The 17117-nt window shown below is 42.4% G+C and overlaps 2 protein-coding genes across 2 annotated transcripts in view; one reads left to right on the top strand and one right to left on the bottom strand.

The window, feature by feature from the left end:
* The window catches only part of LOC136400278 (uricase), a 29849-nt gene extending 28211 nt beyond the window's left edge, over positions 1-1638 (top strand). The window contains exon 8 of the mRNA XM_066376664.1: positions 691-1638. Within this exon, the coding sequence (XP_066232761.1) occupies positions 691-765 (75 nt within the window). The 3' untranslated portion in view covers positions 766-1638. The remainder of the gene's footprint in view (positions 1-690) is intronic.
* The window catches only part of SAMD13 (sterile alpha motif domain containing 13), a 91427-nt gene that overhangs the window by 22729 nt on the left and 51581 nt on the right, over positions 1-17117 (bottom strand). The gene's annotated exons all lie outside the window — the stretch shown is intronic.

Here is a 17117-nt window from a genome sequence, read left to right as displayed (position 1 = left end):
GTCTGGCGACTCCCTCCTGGAGTCCAGCAGGGGACCTGAAGGCAAAAAACCCTGTGATTTTTTTTTTTGGGGGGGGTCAGGACTCCACATAAAGGAACCTGACTGGCTGTGTCCGCACTTTGGGGACGGCTGGAGCCCCTCTCAGGCCCTCACACAGCAGGTGTGTACAACGTGGAGACAGCACGTGAGAAGCAGGAAGTCAGGGCATGCTGACGCAGCAGAGCAGTGACAAATGACAGGATGAGAAGAAGAACTCTAACTGCACAGCTGTCTGGAGCCATTGAGCACTGGGCTAAAAGCCCTGTGGCCCCAAGTGCTCCTGAGGGCATGGCGGTGTTAGAGCACTGGACAGTGACTGATGTCCAAAGTGAGCCATCAAGCCAAGGCCAAATGATGTTCACTGCACTCTGTTTAGAAGGCAAGGATATGTAATACATTTGAGAGGTATTTCTATCCCAACGATTTAAATTTTTCTAAAACTCTTGAATTTCCTGGAAAACAGAATCATTTCTCAACTGTTGCCAGAAAAATAAGTCATTACCATGCTTGAAGAAACTCGATTGTAGGGCGTACACATTTTCCTGTTTAGCAAGTTGCTGTTTCTGTTGTTGATTTAACATGGATTCATAGAATAAAGGAGAGAGAGGTCTCTCTTAATGTATCTGAAGTTAACAATGTGGTTTTCTGCAGGTCTTGCTACCGTCAGACAATCCATATGGCAGAATTACTGGTACAGTCAAGAGGAAGCTGGCTTCGAAGCTGTGACATTGTAGCCACCAGTTGGAGTCCAATCTCAGCTGAGGAATTCCTTCAACTACTTGCAGTGCTGGAAATCATAGCATGTAGCCATACCAATTTTCAATCTAGTATCATTTAGATTGTGCATTTCCCTCTTGTATGAAAGAATTCTATTACACCTAGCTCATTAGGGTATTTTATGACTAGTAATTATAAAATGCTTTGTGAATACAGTTTATTTCACAAATGCTGAGCAGTATTACAACAATCACAAATTAGTATTTCTTTTTAGTTGTGACTGCCTGTCTTAGAGAAGCTTTGTAATCAATTCACTAAGAAAATAATCATGAAGTAATGTTTGTGTCTTATCGATTAATTTATGCAGAAGTTTAAAAAGCAAGTATTGTTTTCATTCTACTGATGCTAAAACTTTGCTTCTAGGTAGTGCAGAAAATGTAATGACAAAATCATATTATGAACTATATCACCATTGTGGCTTCAATTAGACCAAATATTTGAATTTTTAAGAATGCTCTAGTTTATTACTACTCTTAAAAACACTTTGTAATCTTAATGTATTCATTTTATGACTTATACAATGTTTAGAGAATATTTAGTACACACTGGGGCCATGAAAAAAGAAGTATACATTGTGTTCTTTGACTAATGCATCACTTCGTTCCATAGAGGCACATTTAATGGAAGCTATTACACTGGGGGATGCATACACGTATAGAAAGAAGACGAGAGACTATATATGGAAATATCAGTGGTGATGATTTCTGGAGGGTAGAATTATGAGTGATTATTTTTGGCCATGTGCCTTTCTGAATCTTCCAAATATGAACATTTATTACCTATATAAGCAGAGAAATAAATATAATTGATGATGGCTACAAATTGGAGTGGTGATTATATCAATTGACTAACTCTACTATTGTATATATAATAAAGCGCCATAAACTATAATTTTAGATACCCATATGAAAACCTGTCTACATAACATTCTAGATAACCTCCTTCCGTTAGAAAACTCCATTTATTAAATTTTTTTAAAAATCTCCATTGTTAATAAATGCATGCATATGAACACTTAGTATAATTTGATAATTCTGCTTCATTCACCTTTATACTATTACTACTTAAGGTAGCATAGTATCATGTTTAATTTCACAGACTCATTGAAATCCTGGTCCCACCTCTTACTAGTTATATGACAAGTTTTCTCATGTATGATTGGGGGTGAAAATAGAACCTACCTCATAGAGTTTTGGGGGATTAAATGGGTTAACATTTATAAAGCGCCTTGATAGTATTTATGCCTGGCAGATAGAAATTTCCGTACGCGTTTGTTAAAAGAAATATCCTGACATTTTTTTCATCGGTTATTAGACCCAAGTAGAAAGTCATCACTGGATTCTGTGGGTAGGGTAAGAGGTGGGAGGTCTGAGAGCGGTGAACCCTAGAAGATGCTGGAGGCCATTCACCAGCTAGTGCTTGAAAGAACATGAGATAAAAGGATGAAATCATTTGATGAGGAAAGTTTTCTGCTATATTGGGTACTCATGTAACAAAATGTGCTTCTACATCACGTAATATGCATGGCCCAATGACTAGTACATTTTATTCCTCTGCTGATTTGATAATTTAGTTCAAAGAAGAATTTAGAGTCTAACATGATTTTTTCTAAACAAGCAAACAAGAACAAGAAACTTAATGAGGCCCTTTGTACTGATATTATCTTGGTCATGTAAGTTGCAGGAACACTGTACTGACTTCAGAGAAAAAATGCCTGTTAGAGCAGAATCCTAGAAATGGTGGCCCGTTTTATACATATCCGCATTTGCTTCTGAGCTCTTAAAACATTTATTGTACTAGGTTGCAGTAAGCTATTATACCCCAGAAGTTATATCCCAGGTGTGGGACAGGTGAGCCTGTAGTCTGAATTTCCACCCAGGCTCCTGTTTTGTGAAAGCTGTTGACCTATGTTAGGATGGTACTCTAACAGGCTTGGGGTTTCCTCTGCTCCTTTCAGGGCTGGCAGAGGGAGCTGTAAACACTTGGGAGGTACTTGTATCAAACATTTTCTTATTTTGTTGTGGATGGCTACACAGACTGTGTCCAATTCTCTGGGAAGCAGAACTGCTCTCACAACATGCTCCCCTCCTCTCTCTCCATTTTCACCCCCACCCCATCTCAAGTCTTGCATGGGGGATAATGCAGGTGCATTTACCACCTGGGAGGCAGTTTGCCTAGTCCTCAGAGGAGTAGCCACTGTTTGGGGCTTGCGGTTTTGGCAGCCAAGGTTCTAAGACTTGTTCCAAATCCTCTCAATCCCATCTTATAACTTCCCACTGAGACAGGCTCAGAAAACGTGTCCTGTTCCTTTTCCTTAAAAAAGGCAGACTGAAGGTCATACCATTCTTTACTTTTAGTAGTTTGCTCTTTCTCCTTTATGCTCCCCAATAGAAATAACTCTTTTGTGACAGCATTTACTTATTTGCTATTAAAAGACATTTCATCTTTTTCAATCGCCTGTAGGATTTAACTACAGAAATCTTAACTTCTCTCTACCTCCTAACCCTCTGTCCGGAGAGAGCATTTCCTTTCCTTCAGACTCCGGGTGGCATGCTCTCGCCTTTGGATGTCTCCTTTGTAAATCCTCTGCACCTTCTGCTTCCTCACCTGCGTTTAGGAGAAAACCAAAGCTTCTTTTTTAAAGACATGGATTTCAAGCCTTTTTAACCAGACACAGTGGGCTCTTCCTTCTTCTAAATATCTGAAACTTAATATCTTTGTATTTTTCATATCCTTTTTTCTTATTTCTCAAAGAATTCAGCTGCCTCTCCTTCTTCCATTTGCCCAAACTCTTTCTCAGAAATTCTTCAAGTCTTTTTTTGGCTCTTACTGAGGCCCTATTGAGAATATAATGGCTATGGACCTACTTCTCAGGAAAGTGCTCATTCACATCCCTAGAGGTGCCATAACATCTCCTGAGGAAGTAGTTTACATTCTATCCTTAAAGTATAAAGCATTCCCACAGAAATGTACCACATAAGGAATACAGTCAGCCAAGCTTGGAACAAAGGCACACTGATTACCTTTATAAGAGAAAAGGAAATGAGTCTATTTAGAATGAAAGAAGAGGATGCCAGCTGTATTTGTTTCCTGAGGCTGCTGGAACAGATGAACACAAACTGGGTGTGGACAGCAACAGAAATTTATTCCCTTGTTCTGGAGGCCAGAAGTCCAAAAGCAAGGTGTCGGCAGGACCGTGCTGTGAGAGCTCTAGAGGAGATTCTGTCCTTGCTCTTTCTGGTTCAGCCGCTGGCACCTCCGTTGACCTCTTCATCTCAAGATCCTAAAGGTACTGGCATCTACAAAGTCCCCTTTTTTCCACATGGTGTCACATTGAGAGGTTCTGGCAATTAGGATGTGAACAAAGGATTTTGGGTGAACCACTCAGCACACCCTAATAGGTCAGGGGACAGTGAATGTTGTAGGGACAGTGAACGTTGCAGGGCAGCCCTTCAGGCACCTGTTAGATCTTTAGTTACACAGATGCTGCTCTTCTCTTCATATCTGGGCATGGTGACATCCCCTTCCAGTGTGATCAGCTGTCACATAGATGTTTATAAAAGGTTGAAGATCATGAACTTTAGATGTAAATACTGCTAAGTTTTAGATTGGCCTCCACAAATTTCCAGCTGTGTCATCTTGGACACTTTACCCTAAATTTTAGTGCTCTAATTTTGAAATGGGAATAAAAATAATATTTACCTCAGAGTAACTGAAGAGTATCTGAGATAATGTGTGTGTGAGTTAGAATGTTGTTGGTTTCAGAATACCCAAGAATGTCATAAATTGAAAGGGTGTTTTATTTACTTAAGAAGTTGAGAGACTCTCCCAGAATGATCTGTGCATGGTGATAGCACAAAGACTCAGGCTCACTCTACTCCTTGCTCTGCCGTCTTCACTGTGTGGTAGTATTTCCCCATGAAGCGGGTGGCAGAGCTCCTGCTAAAGATGTGGCGCATCACCCCGATCTCCCTCGGGACCAGAGCACTCAGATGCCAGCGGGTTGGCCTCTGATGGCTTATGACTAGATCCTTGTCCAGGAATTGCCCTTGGCTACAGGAAGCTGTCTCACCCAAGTTTATACTCACTCCCCTGCTAGTCATTATGGGAGATACAGAATCCTGACCCTTTTGTGATGACTCTGCAGGGACAGTCCAGCTCCAGAGCTCCTGATTGACTGAGGCCTCTGTTGCAGTTCCAGTTCATCTTCTTCTTTCTGTCTAATCCTGCCTCCCTCACTTCCCACAGCTGTTGTTCCAGAGAGCACTCCTCAGTTAACCACCTGCATGAAAATCTCAGGGTCTCAGTGTGGGTTTCACAAGCAAGCCATCCTGGGATACCAGGAGTAGTTCTAGGAAGGAGACTCTACAAAGGGATTTGTGGAGCTGGACCACTCATTGAGCCCATGAAATGTTGTAGTCATGCAATTGTTAAAACTTTCACCAGAGGGGAATTGGGAGAAGATACTGGAGGAAGGCAATGCACTGGCAGGAGCAATGTCTTAGATGCTTGAGAAGTTTGGGAGAAATAATTATTACAAGGACTATGAAATTTGGGTCGGTGTTGCTGGGGACCACTAAAGCATGTAGAAAGAATTAAAAGCTGAAGATGGGCCCTGGCTGGTGGCTCAGTGGATAGAGCGTTAGCCCAGTGTATGGACATCCCAGGTTTGATTTTCAGTCAGGGCACACAGGAGAAGCAACCATCTGTTTCTCCTTCCTTCCCTCTCCCCGCTCTCTCCCTTGTTCCCTCCCATAGCCAGTGGCTTGATTGGCTCAAGCATGGCCTGCTGGGCACGGAGGATAGCTCTGTTGGAGTACATCAGACTTGGGTGCTAAAAATAACTTTGTACCTGAGCATCGGCCCCAGATGGGGTTTCTGGGTGGATCCTCGTTGGGGCACATGTGGGAATCTGCTTCACTATCTCTCCACCTCTCACCTAAAATAAAAAAGCTAAGGATGATTAATAGCCAGTATAAGGCAAAGCATGAGAACAAGAGGGCCTGTCAGCAGCACACAGGGTGGGACAAAGTAGGTTCACAGTTAGTCGTATGGAAAAAAATACAATAATTAATACATAAAAAAGCAAGAATAAACTGTGTTTTACGTACACATAACTGTAAACCTATTTTTGCCCCATCCTGTATAAACAGATCTATGCCCTATGTCAGAAAAATCTTAGGATCAAGGCCAAGACTTAACTGTAAAAATAGCAGAGTTCCAAGGTACAGTGACAGTTCTGCCACACCGAGGTCAGGGGCCTGATCATTGCACCTGGAACCCGACTCTTCCGATTTCCCTGACTTCTCTGGCCTATTTCACCCTGTTAAAAGCTAGCACTGCTCCCGCTTGCTGGAAGACAAAACAGAGGCTTCTGCCTAGCAAAGGAACAGTGCCTCCCCACCCCCATGTCTATCCCCACCTCCTCTCCTGGCCACCAGACCTATAATTAGAATCAAGTTACTTCATAAATCAACAGAGACATGCTGGGCCTATTCAGGGAGGAAAAGGATTATAGCCCAGAAGAATGGCAAAGACTCAGTCAGTAATACAGGAGCTGGAGGCTTATACATGAGACTGAATCCTAAGGGCACTGGATAAGCCCATCACTTTCAAATCAAGAAGGATGAACAGAAGCAGTTTCCATTCACATGGGATGGACCAATGTACAGTATTCATTTGTTCTCTTGCCCAAAGTCTGCATTAAGTCTCCTGCTGTTTGTATATGGGATCTTGACCATCTGGGTACTTCACAGAATATCACATTGATCCATTATATCCCTGATATAATCATGCTAATTGCACTGAAGAAGCAAGAAATGATGTTTGTGCTCCAGAGAATGGTAGAGAAACCAATAAGGGGACCACCATATTAGTAAAGTTTTAGGAATGGTTTAGGGTAGAAGTTGGAAAAATCGGTCTCACTACTTGTATTTTGTAAATAAAGTTTTATTGGAACAGAGTGAGGCCCATTTGCTTATGTATTGTATGGTTGCTTTCCTGCTACAATGGCTGAATTGAGTAGTTGTAACAGAGACTATTTGGCCCACGAAGCTTAAAATAATTACTCTCTGGCCCTATGTATAAAAAGTTTGATGACACTTGATCTAGGGCATTCCAGGACATTTCTACCAAAATAAAGAGCACATTACTACATCTCAAACTTTCTCCCACTCAGAAAAAAGCTCAATGCCTGGAAGTCTCTTCAGGTTTTGGAGGTATCATATTCTAATGGGATATTCCCAGGGGTGGGATTCAGCCAGTTCGTACCGGTTCTGCAGAACTGATACCTAACTTTGTGTTGAGTTCGGCAAATCAGTTGTTGAAATGGCACTTGTAATCAGGGCTCTCTCTAAGGTGGGCACTGGGGCAGCTGCCCAATGTGGAAATCACAAATTTACATTCCTTATTCTTTTTTAATGCTCATCTGTGCAACAGTTTATTCTAAGCACCTGTAGTATTTAATGTTCATTCCATCTACAGGTGAAAAAAACTGCAAGTGAGGGCACCAATTAAGAAGCAATATGAAAATACTTAAATAACAGTTTTATTGGGGGTTTTTTTGGTCTGGTATTATTTAATATATTTCATTACTATTTTAAAACTCTTTCTTATAATCTGGTTTTGTGTACCACTTTTATTGTCCTTATTTAAGTATTAAATGCATGAAATCATAAACTACCTTTTGGTATATCATTTTTTTATACTTAAAATGCTCATTAGGGCAGAGAACTAGTTGTTAAATTATTTGAATCCCACCACTGGATATTCCAGTGGAAATACCTGTCCAACCCTTTTACTGGGTGACAAGTCTTCCAGCTTTGTGCGGGACCCAGAGTAGTAAAAGCTTGTGCTGCAGGTCCAGGCGGGATACAAACATTTCTACTGCTTGGGCCACGTGAATTAGCAGACCCTATTTCATTAAGAGAGTCTCTGATTGGGAAGATGCTATGTAAGACTTATAGCAAGCCCCAACAGGAAAATTACAACATAGTTTCCTAGGGTTTAGAGCATGTTATCTGTAGCAAAGAATTATTCATGATTTAAATAACAGCTCCTGGTGTGTTCTGGGTCTTAGTAAAGGAAAATGTCTGTCTATGGGACATCAAGGAACTTTGTGGCCAGAGCTGCTCATCATGAACAGGTTTGGTTTTTTTTGTATTTTTCTGAAGCTGGAAACGGGGAGAGACAGTCAGACAGACTCCCGCATGCGCCCGACCGGGATCCACCCAGCACGCCCACCAGGGGCAATGCTCTGCCCACCAGGGGGCGATGCTCTGCCCCTCCGGGTCATCGCTCTGCCACAACCAGAGCCACTCTAGCGCCTGGGGCAGAGGCCAAGGAGCCATCCCCAGCGCCCGAGCTATCCTTGCTCCAACGGAGCCGTGGCTGCGGGAGGGGAAGGGAGAGTCAGAGAGGAAGGAGTGGGGGAGGGGTGGAGGAGCAAATGGGCGCTTCTCCCATGTGCCCTGGCCGGGAATCGAACCCAGGTCCCCCGCACGCCAGGCCGATGCTTTACCGCTGAGCCAACCAGCCAGGGCCATGAACAGGTTTTTATCTAAGCATTAGGGTCTGGCAAGCCCAGCAGGTTTCTATTAAACCCACCATGCATTAGGGTCTAGTGAGCCAACATCATAAACAGGTTTCTATCAAACAACATCAAGTATAGGGTCTGGGGAACCAACTCAGCTGTAGTAGGAATCCATTGTAAGATGGAAATGTTAGATCCGAGATCTAGGTAGGGCTAGAGGGCACAAGAAAGGTATCAGCAAATCAACCAACAGGGGCCACAGAGGAGGGAAGCTTTGATGACAGTGGCATCGGGAAATCCTCCCAATGAGTCAGGATTTAGGACATGCACCAAAGGGTTTGTTTTATATAGAAAGAAAAGTGGCCCTAGCTAAGAATATATATAAACTCATGTGTTAATGGTTTGGTTGGTTGGTCGGGCTCTTGGGAAGATAGGTTGGGGAGAAGAAAGAGGCTTGTGAATGGATCTGTATGTTTTAATCATGTTTTTCATTTTCGGTATCTTATGATGTTTTGAGATATTGTGGGTAGTTACAAACCTAGGGAGAGATTGCCCTTCCCAGGGGTAGCTAATTCCTAAAGATGAAAACTTACTTGGGAGCATGTCTCCCATGCATAATCTAACCATCTCCTTTATCTAACTTACATACCATGCCAGTATTTCCCCTGCCTTAAGTTAATAGATGGCCAAGAGCCAGAGATCTAGAAACAGCTCTTATGCCCCCAAACCTGTGGGAATTATTCCAATAAGCCAATCCTAAACTGTACTCAGTCCTGCTTTGCCTTTCCCATGAAAACTCTAATTAAGGCTCTGGTGTAGGCTTTCTGCTTGCTCCTGATTCTGCCTCCTGACCAAAACCTAATGCTTTCCTCAGGGCCTTGCATGGTGTGGCATGTCCCCTTTTCTCAGGACGTATAAATAATAAATTCTTCTTTAAATGACATTGGCTTCTCCATTTCGTTACTCAGTCATCTTTTTTTTTTTTTTTATTTGACAGAGGCAGAGAGGGAGTCAGAGAGAGAGTGACAGATAGGGACAGACAAACAGAAAGGGAGAGAAATAAGAAGCATCAATTCTTCATTGCGGCTCCTTAGTTGTTCATTGATTGCTTTCTCATATGTGCCTTGACCAGGGGGCTACAGCAGAGTGAGTGACCCCTTGCTCAAGCCAGCAAACTTGGGCTCAAGCCAACAACTATGGGGTCATGTCTATGATCCCACACTCAAGCCAACAACCCCACGCCAAGCTGGTGACTCCGTGCTCAAGCTGGATGAGCCTGTGCTTAAGCCAGTGACCTCAGGGTTTTGAACCTGGGTCCTCTGAGTCCCAGTCTGATGCTCTATCCACTGTGCTACTGCCTGGTCAGGCTCAGCCATCTTTATAAATGAAGACCTAGGCATAAGTCATGGTGGAAGTGGGCATTAAATGTGGAGGTCTTAGTATTGCATACTATCTATCAAAGGGCATTAATTATGGAAGAGGCACTGACTAATCAGTGGAGGGTATGACTTGGCCAGTTGATGTCAGCCATCCTTTGGCACTAGCAATCCTAGTGCTGGCACATTGAACTCATGAATACAGTAATTATAGTAACAGAGATGGAGGCCTCACATGGGCCCCAAAACATGGTATTCAGCTTTCTGTTACTGATCAGAACTGATGCTAACAAATATCCAACTTCCCAGCAGTAGAGACCAATATCAAGTGAGAACTTGATATGCCACCAATCCTTGAGAACACTAACCAGTTACATGGCAGCAATTTGAATACACTGGACCCCTTTTACTCTGAAAGGGGCAGTGACTCAACCAGAATTGGTATATACTTTGAATATGGGTTTGCATTTCCTGCCTACAGGGATTCAGCCAGCAGTACTATCCAAGGGTCTATATAATCTTACATAATATTGCTCAGGCCAAGGGAGGGACTTACCTAAAATAAAATGGCAGTCTGTATATGACCATATAATCTTCTGGTCTTATCACATACTGCACTCTCCAGAAACTTTTTGCCTAATAGAGTGATGGAATAAAAGGTCTTTTAAAGGCACAACTGAGGTGCCAGCGTGGTGATGATATCATGTGATGATGGAGTACCATCCTCTAGGAGGCAGTTTATTCCCCAAATACTTGACTCTTATATTGTGTTATGTCTGCAAATTGTAGAACACATGGGTCTGAACCAAAGGGTAGAAATGGAAATGGCCCCACTTATACCATTCCCAGTGACCCACGGGGATGTTTATGCTTTTCCATCCCCTCAACTCTAGGCTCTGACTAAGGAGAAGTCTTATTCTTAAAAGGATGATACTTCCACCAGGGGATCTGGTGAGAATGATTTAGACTTAAAGCTGTAGGCTTGTACAATCAGCCAACTCAACAATTCTCAAGCCCAGTGTTTCCAGCCACAGCCCCAAGAGGGAATCAATCAGGTGAAATCTTAGAACATTTATGAAGGTGAAATGATATTGTAGAATATGACAATGCTGTGAATTTCCATTGAATGGTGGAGGAGAACAGTGACACATGTAACTTAAATAATAAGATTCTTTGAAAATCACAGAAATTAAGTGCTGAAATAAACTTCTACTTGGACTTGTTTATTTTACATGGGGGGCAACTGACTCAACAGAAGTTAAGAGACTTGTACAAGGTCTTACAGGTAAGTCAGTAGCAGATCTGGGACCACAAGCCCAGTTTCCTGACCCTCCTCTAGTGTTCCCTTGTTCCTCCACTGTGGACTCATAGCTCCAAAGTTTTCCTTTTTAACTCTGTGTGATTAGGCCATGCTAACCTACTCTCAATTCTGTATGCACACCGTACAGAAGAGTGATGAATAGCCTACATTCTGGTGGCTGGGAGAAGTGACCTTAGCATTAGAAATTCATTATGGAATCTACCCAAATAGACAATTAAACAGACTGATGTCAACCTAATTGGCTCAAATTAAGGAATGCAGACCTACTTAGATTTCAAAACATTATTATTTTTCATCTTTTAATTTTTTGCTGTTTGTTATTGACCCAAAGGTACCAGAGGTCTCCCTTTCATTAGGCGCACATTTGGAATGTCATTAAATGTTCATTTTTAATTAGGGACAGGATGTATTTAGAATTCACAAATGCCTCAAACTAACTTCTTCAGGTCTTTGGGGACAAATAAAAACATGCATTTTGCTTAGCATATTTCCCTTAACTCAGCATAGCAATTTTTTATGGGGTTTAAATAATGCAGGGGTTTTTTATGTGCCTTTATAGAGATAAGGCTCTAAAACCAGTCAATATTTAAGGACCTAAGAAAATTGTTTTATCTTTTAGTAATATTAGTATGCATCAAATGAGCAGTGTTTGGGTTCTGCATGTTTGTTAATTTTGTGACTTAGCTGGGCTTAAAGTAGAGTGAGGTCATAGAAACAAACCATACTTTAATCCACTGTTCTGTGCCATTATTGACTGAAGTGTAGTCTCATTCAATCCTCTGGCAACCTTATGAAACTGGTATTATGGAAGGACCGCTAGCTACCCCACAGTATCCATCTTCCTGCCCTTATTTAGCTGGCTACTTGGTTGCCTGAAATAAAGACCACAGTTCCTAACCTCCCTTGCAGGTAGGTATGGCCAAATGACTAAGTTAAAAGGATATAAGTGAAAGTGTTTATCCAACTCCTTTTCTTTTCCTTCTGGGCTGGAATATAGTTGTGATAACTGGAGCTTAAGCAGCCATCTTGGACCACATAAGAAGCTGTGTATTGAGGATGGTGGAGCAACACTTTAGAAGAAGTCTGGAACCCAGTGATTATGCAATGGTCCTACCAACCATGCTTTGCTTACCTTCAGACCTCAAATACATGATCAAGAAATCTGTCTTGTCTAAATCACTTTTATTCAGGTTTCCAACTGAAACTAATCCTGATACATTTGAGCTGTTCTGTCCCAATTGAGATGTGCTCTATGTATAAAATGCACAGTGGGTTTTGAAGACATGAAAAAAAGTGTCAAGTATGTCACTAATAACTTCTATTTTGATTACATATGGAGTTGGTAAATTTGGGATATATTGGGTTATTATTTAATTCTATTTCTTTTTACTCTTTAAATTGGGACTGCCCCCAAATTTAAAATTACACGTGTGGCTGCCATATTTTATGGGGCAGTGCCAGGCTGGTGCTGCTTCACTGTAGGAGAATGGACGAGGTACCTGAGGCTGAGAGGAGCCACACGGCTTCCGAAGTTCCCGTGTCAAGTAAATGGTGGGGTTGGACTCAAGTTCTGGTTTATCTGGAGCAGCCCCAGCGCTTCCACCCACTGCCCCATGGTGTGTTCTGGCTCAGTAGAGAGGATACTGTCCCAAATAATTCTTAATGGCAAGACATGTTGGTTGCTTGAGGAGTTTTACAGAGTTTCTCTCAAAATTATGCTCATAATCTGATGCATTTCATAGTCTTATTTTCAAGTTATATATTTCCAAACATATAAAAATAGAGGGTAATCCACTGAAAAAAAATGAAACACAATTTACGGAACGATCCTGCTACTTTAATTCAGAGAGAATACATTGAGCTTGAAAGCTCCGCCGTAGATATGTCCTAGATGACAGAGCTGAGATGCTCACGGCAGATCTTTCCTTGGTTGCTTTACTTGACTTTTCTGGGAGCATAAGTCCTCTAAGCTCTGTGACCTAAGATGCTCCATGAGTGATGCCTAGGTGACAGCATGTGCTATCTTGCGGTACATGTTCTCGTAGCTTGTTATTGACAGATCTGGCTGTCTGGGCCATGGCCTGCTCCACAAATAATAAATATACTCAGTATTTTTTACACTCTCACTCACTGATCTCTTCCCTACCTGTGCTATGATCAAGGCGGTAGGTCTGCTCAATGGACTTACTCTATGGAAGTGTGGGGCATTTTCTCTTTGGAGAGTGCCTGACACGCCCAGCTTTCCTGCTATCTCCCTGAAGATAACTGTCGATCAAAACACCTGCCTAACTAAGGTAAATAGACGTTAGTTACTACAGCGACCCACTTGTGGGTAGTCAAAGACGTCTCTTGCTTTGCTTACGGGCTCCTCCGCTATTCTGCCCCAGTGTGGGCTAGACAAAACTCTTTTCTTGAGATTTACAAAGATGTAAGACAGCCACAGTCACCAAATGAGCTTGGATGTGATTTCTATCTCCTTTTCTCTCTACAGAACTGCCACTACTGGCCAGAAATGGCACCGAAACTAATTGCCTATGGAGCTACAGCATGAAGCTAACGAGCTGCTCATTAATGCACCCACGGCTCTCTCTCCTTCCTGTGGCTTCTGTTCCTGGTACAGAAGCAGAATTAACAAGTTTTCTCCTAAGAAGCATATCTGTCCTACTGCAGGCAGCTCTTTGAACATATAACTTCATCCTCCAAATCATTTCAGAAAACAGTTAATGGTTCTGCGCCCAGACCTGACCCCTGCAGATCCCATTAGCAATGACCGTCAAAGGCAGATGGATCACCAACAGTAAGTACTTTCTGCAACTGGCTTCCAGATATGTGAGTGGTTGGGCAATGGAGCCATTAGATTTTTCCACGTTAAGTTCCTCCAAAGATATGCTTCACTGATGCAATGGAGGGACAGTGTGTGTCCCTGACAGGATATACTAAGCTCAGAGGGACAAAATCAATGCTCACACATGGGCTGTTTGTTGAAGGACAGAATGGGAAGACTGTCTGCAATTGGTCCCTTTTTCATCATATTCATCATGTCCACTAAGCATCAGAAACGATGCTCAATCTGTTGCCCATTCCACAGCAATATGCTAGCTGGGTTTCAACAGTCTACCTGTAGTCTCTAGTTTCGGAACTAACCTACTCCAAGGAGGCTCTCTGTGATCTCTGCTTTAGCTTGGGGGTCTAAATTTCATTATACCTTCAGGTCCAGGCAATTAATGTAAAAGTGTGCACTTGCTGGTTGTGAAATATAAGAGAATTAAAAGATTGTAATAAATGGGAGCTTTCGGCCTCACCTAAAAAAGATGCAAATGTATTGTAGTTATAAAGACATACACACACTGCACTGGCCAAAGGAAAACACGTCAGTTAAGATGCCACTGAAAAGCAACCTTGCCTTTAAATTGATGCATTAAATGTCCTTTCTAGAGTCTGAATCACAGAAGTTCAAATGTGGGATGGGGAGGGGAGGTGGAGTGGCAAAACATTTTTAAGTTTCTTGTGGTTTTGATATCCTGTTGTCCCCATTAGTTGAAAACAATAAAACTCAACATTAAAAACAGTTCTCACATAAAACCTATTGGCATCAAGGCACACTCGCTCCCACTAGCACTCAGGAAGCTCTTCCCCACCTGCCATGAGTATCAGCTACAAGCTGCAGATCCGGAACATTAATAGAATCCAGTGTGATCTGAGAAGGAATCAGACGGCTATGGTTTTGCTGCTGTTTAGAGACAAAGGCTGCCCACCTGCTGCATTTCAGTGACTTCAGCAGCTCTCTATGTCTTACTTTGATGATTGCTTTGACTCTGGGTAAGGGGTGGGAGGGGGAAGGAATGAAAACACCTTCAGTTATTGCCAAGGCACTCAGGTTTGCCTGTCACAGGTCTTCATTCTGGTGTAAGAAAGGCAGACTCTCTTTCATTTGCTAATGTTGCCTGAAAGCTGTCAACAGAGGCAGAGGAATGATTTGATTCATTTCAATTTGCTTTTCAGTTAATTTGCTCCCCCTTCCCCCTTTTTTTCTTGATGACCATTTATAGAGTAGTCCAGGACGGAAGCTTAGTTGTGTTAGGTCGAGATCAGTGAACACAGTTTCCAATGCTGTGAAAGGTGATTGTGATAAAAACATTTAGACTAAAAGGAGTGAGCCCAAGTTCTAATCTAGAGAAAAATACAACTAAAAACACACCATTCAGTGTCATTTAACTCAAGTGTTCAATGGCCAGCTGACTGGTGACAGTAAGGCATCGTTCTTTCTAATTTATCTATAAAATAATGGGACTTTTGAATTTTAATTGGGTTGATGGTCTCTAAGAAAAAGAGGAAATATTTCAGGCCTCCCTTGCAGCTTAGTTATAGCAATGTGACTGAATTATGGACAGCAAGGTACAAGAGGACTATGAACAATTTCTCGGAAATGCCCTTAAAGAAAGGAGGTATGTCCCATTCCCCTTGAGGTCGTCTCGCTGGTTGGAATTCTGGTGGTGATGACAAGAGCTGAAGCAGCCACCCTGGACTGTGGAATCCTAGGAATGAGTATCATGCATAATGGATCAAAAAACAGGTGAAGTCCATGTCCCTAATGTCGTGGATGACCATGCCAGGGAATGCCTGGCTCTATTATCTGGACATTTACATGAAGAGAAGCAAGCCTCTGTCTTGTTTACATTACCTGTCGAGGTGGGGGTAAGAACAGGGGAGGTAGTTTTTATCACCCACAGAGAAACGCTATTCCAAACTAATATGAAAGGTATCAGGTGGATGCACAGAAGCAGGGCCTGGACATTCCCCATGTTATCCCTTTGAGGTGCGGGTCCAAACACCATCACTATTTCACTTGTGGAAACACTTTCAGAAAGGTTAATCAAGTTCTTCATTCCATCTCCCTCCTACTTGAGCTCCTGTCTCTTCTTTCCCACCTCAGTCTCCAGCAGGTGCTGTTCTCATCTTTCATCACTCTCTCTCCTCACAGCCCTTAACTATATTCTGCCTTGTACTCTTATATGTTTCTGTTTGCCATCTCAGGTAGACTATGAGGACGCGGGGATAGAAAGTGTCTCTTTTGTGACCCCTTTTCCCACTTAAAAGTGTAAAACAAAGTATTACTGAGATTTCAGATACTTTGTAAACTTCATATTCCAATTAATTTGCAATATATATATATATATATATATTTTTTTTTTTTGTATTTTTCTGAAGCTGGAAATGGGGAGAGACAGTCAGACAGACTCCTGCATGCACCCGACCGGGATCCACCCGGCATGCCCACCAGGGGGCGACGCTCTGCCCACCAGGAGGCGATGCTCTGCCCCTCTGGGGCGTCGCTCTGCTGCGACCAGAGCCACTCTAGCGCCTGGGGCAGAGGCCAAGGAGCCATCCCCAGCGCCCGGGCCATCTTTGCTCCAATGGAGCTTTGGCTGCAGGAGGGGAAGAGAGAGACAGAGAGGAAGGAGAGGGGGACAGGTGGAGAAGCAGATGGGCGCCTCTCCTGTGTGCCCTGGCCGGGAATCGAACCAGAGACCTCTGCACGCCCGGCCGACGCTCTACCACTGAGCCAACTGGCCAGGGCTGCAATATATTTTTGAATGCCACTCACTAAACCATTTCTAATGTTTCTTTCACTCTCATTTTCAGACTTCCTATTCTTTAGAGAAATGATCTCCATGGAGATTGGGTTCTAACACTCTGAAATAGTAACTATTGAGAAAGAAGAGGGAATTTCAGGGAGTCCATCAACTCTATAAAGTTCTGTATATGGGAACATGAGCTTTTGTCTGGAGGAAGTTTCATAGCTTTCATTAGAATTTCCCAAAAAATCACGACCCTCACTGGCCTACAGTAAAAACAAAACAAAACAAAAGAAAACCTTTGGCTAAAAAAACACCTAAAATGTATTGTTAGATGGGGATAAGAGAAGGAACAAAGCGTATTTAACAGACAATTCCTTTTATAAAGAAGATAAATCCATATATAGATGTATATGTTTCCTATATCTAAAGTTATTTTTTAAGTTTAACTTTCTCTCCATGATTCTGAGGATTGACCTTAATCCTTAGTCCCAACT

This window comes from Saccopteryx leptura, chromosome 3 (genome assembly GCF_036850995.1).
Source record: "Saccopteryx leptura isolate mSacLep1 chromosome 3, mSacLep1_pri_phased_curated, whole genome shotgun sequence".
NCBI lineage: Eukaryota > Metazoa > Chordata > Mammalia > Chiroptera > Emballonuridae > Saccopteryx > Saccopteryx leptura.
Note: the sequence above shows the minus strand (reverse complement) of the source record. Positions and strands in the feature narration are given on the sequence as shown.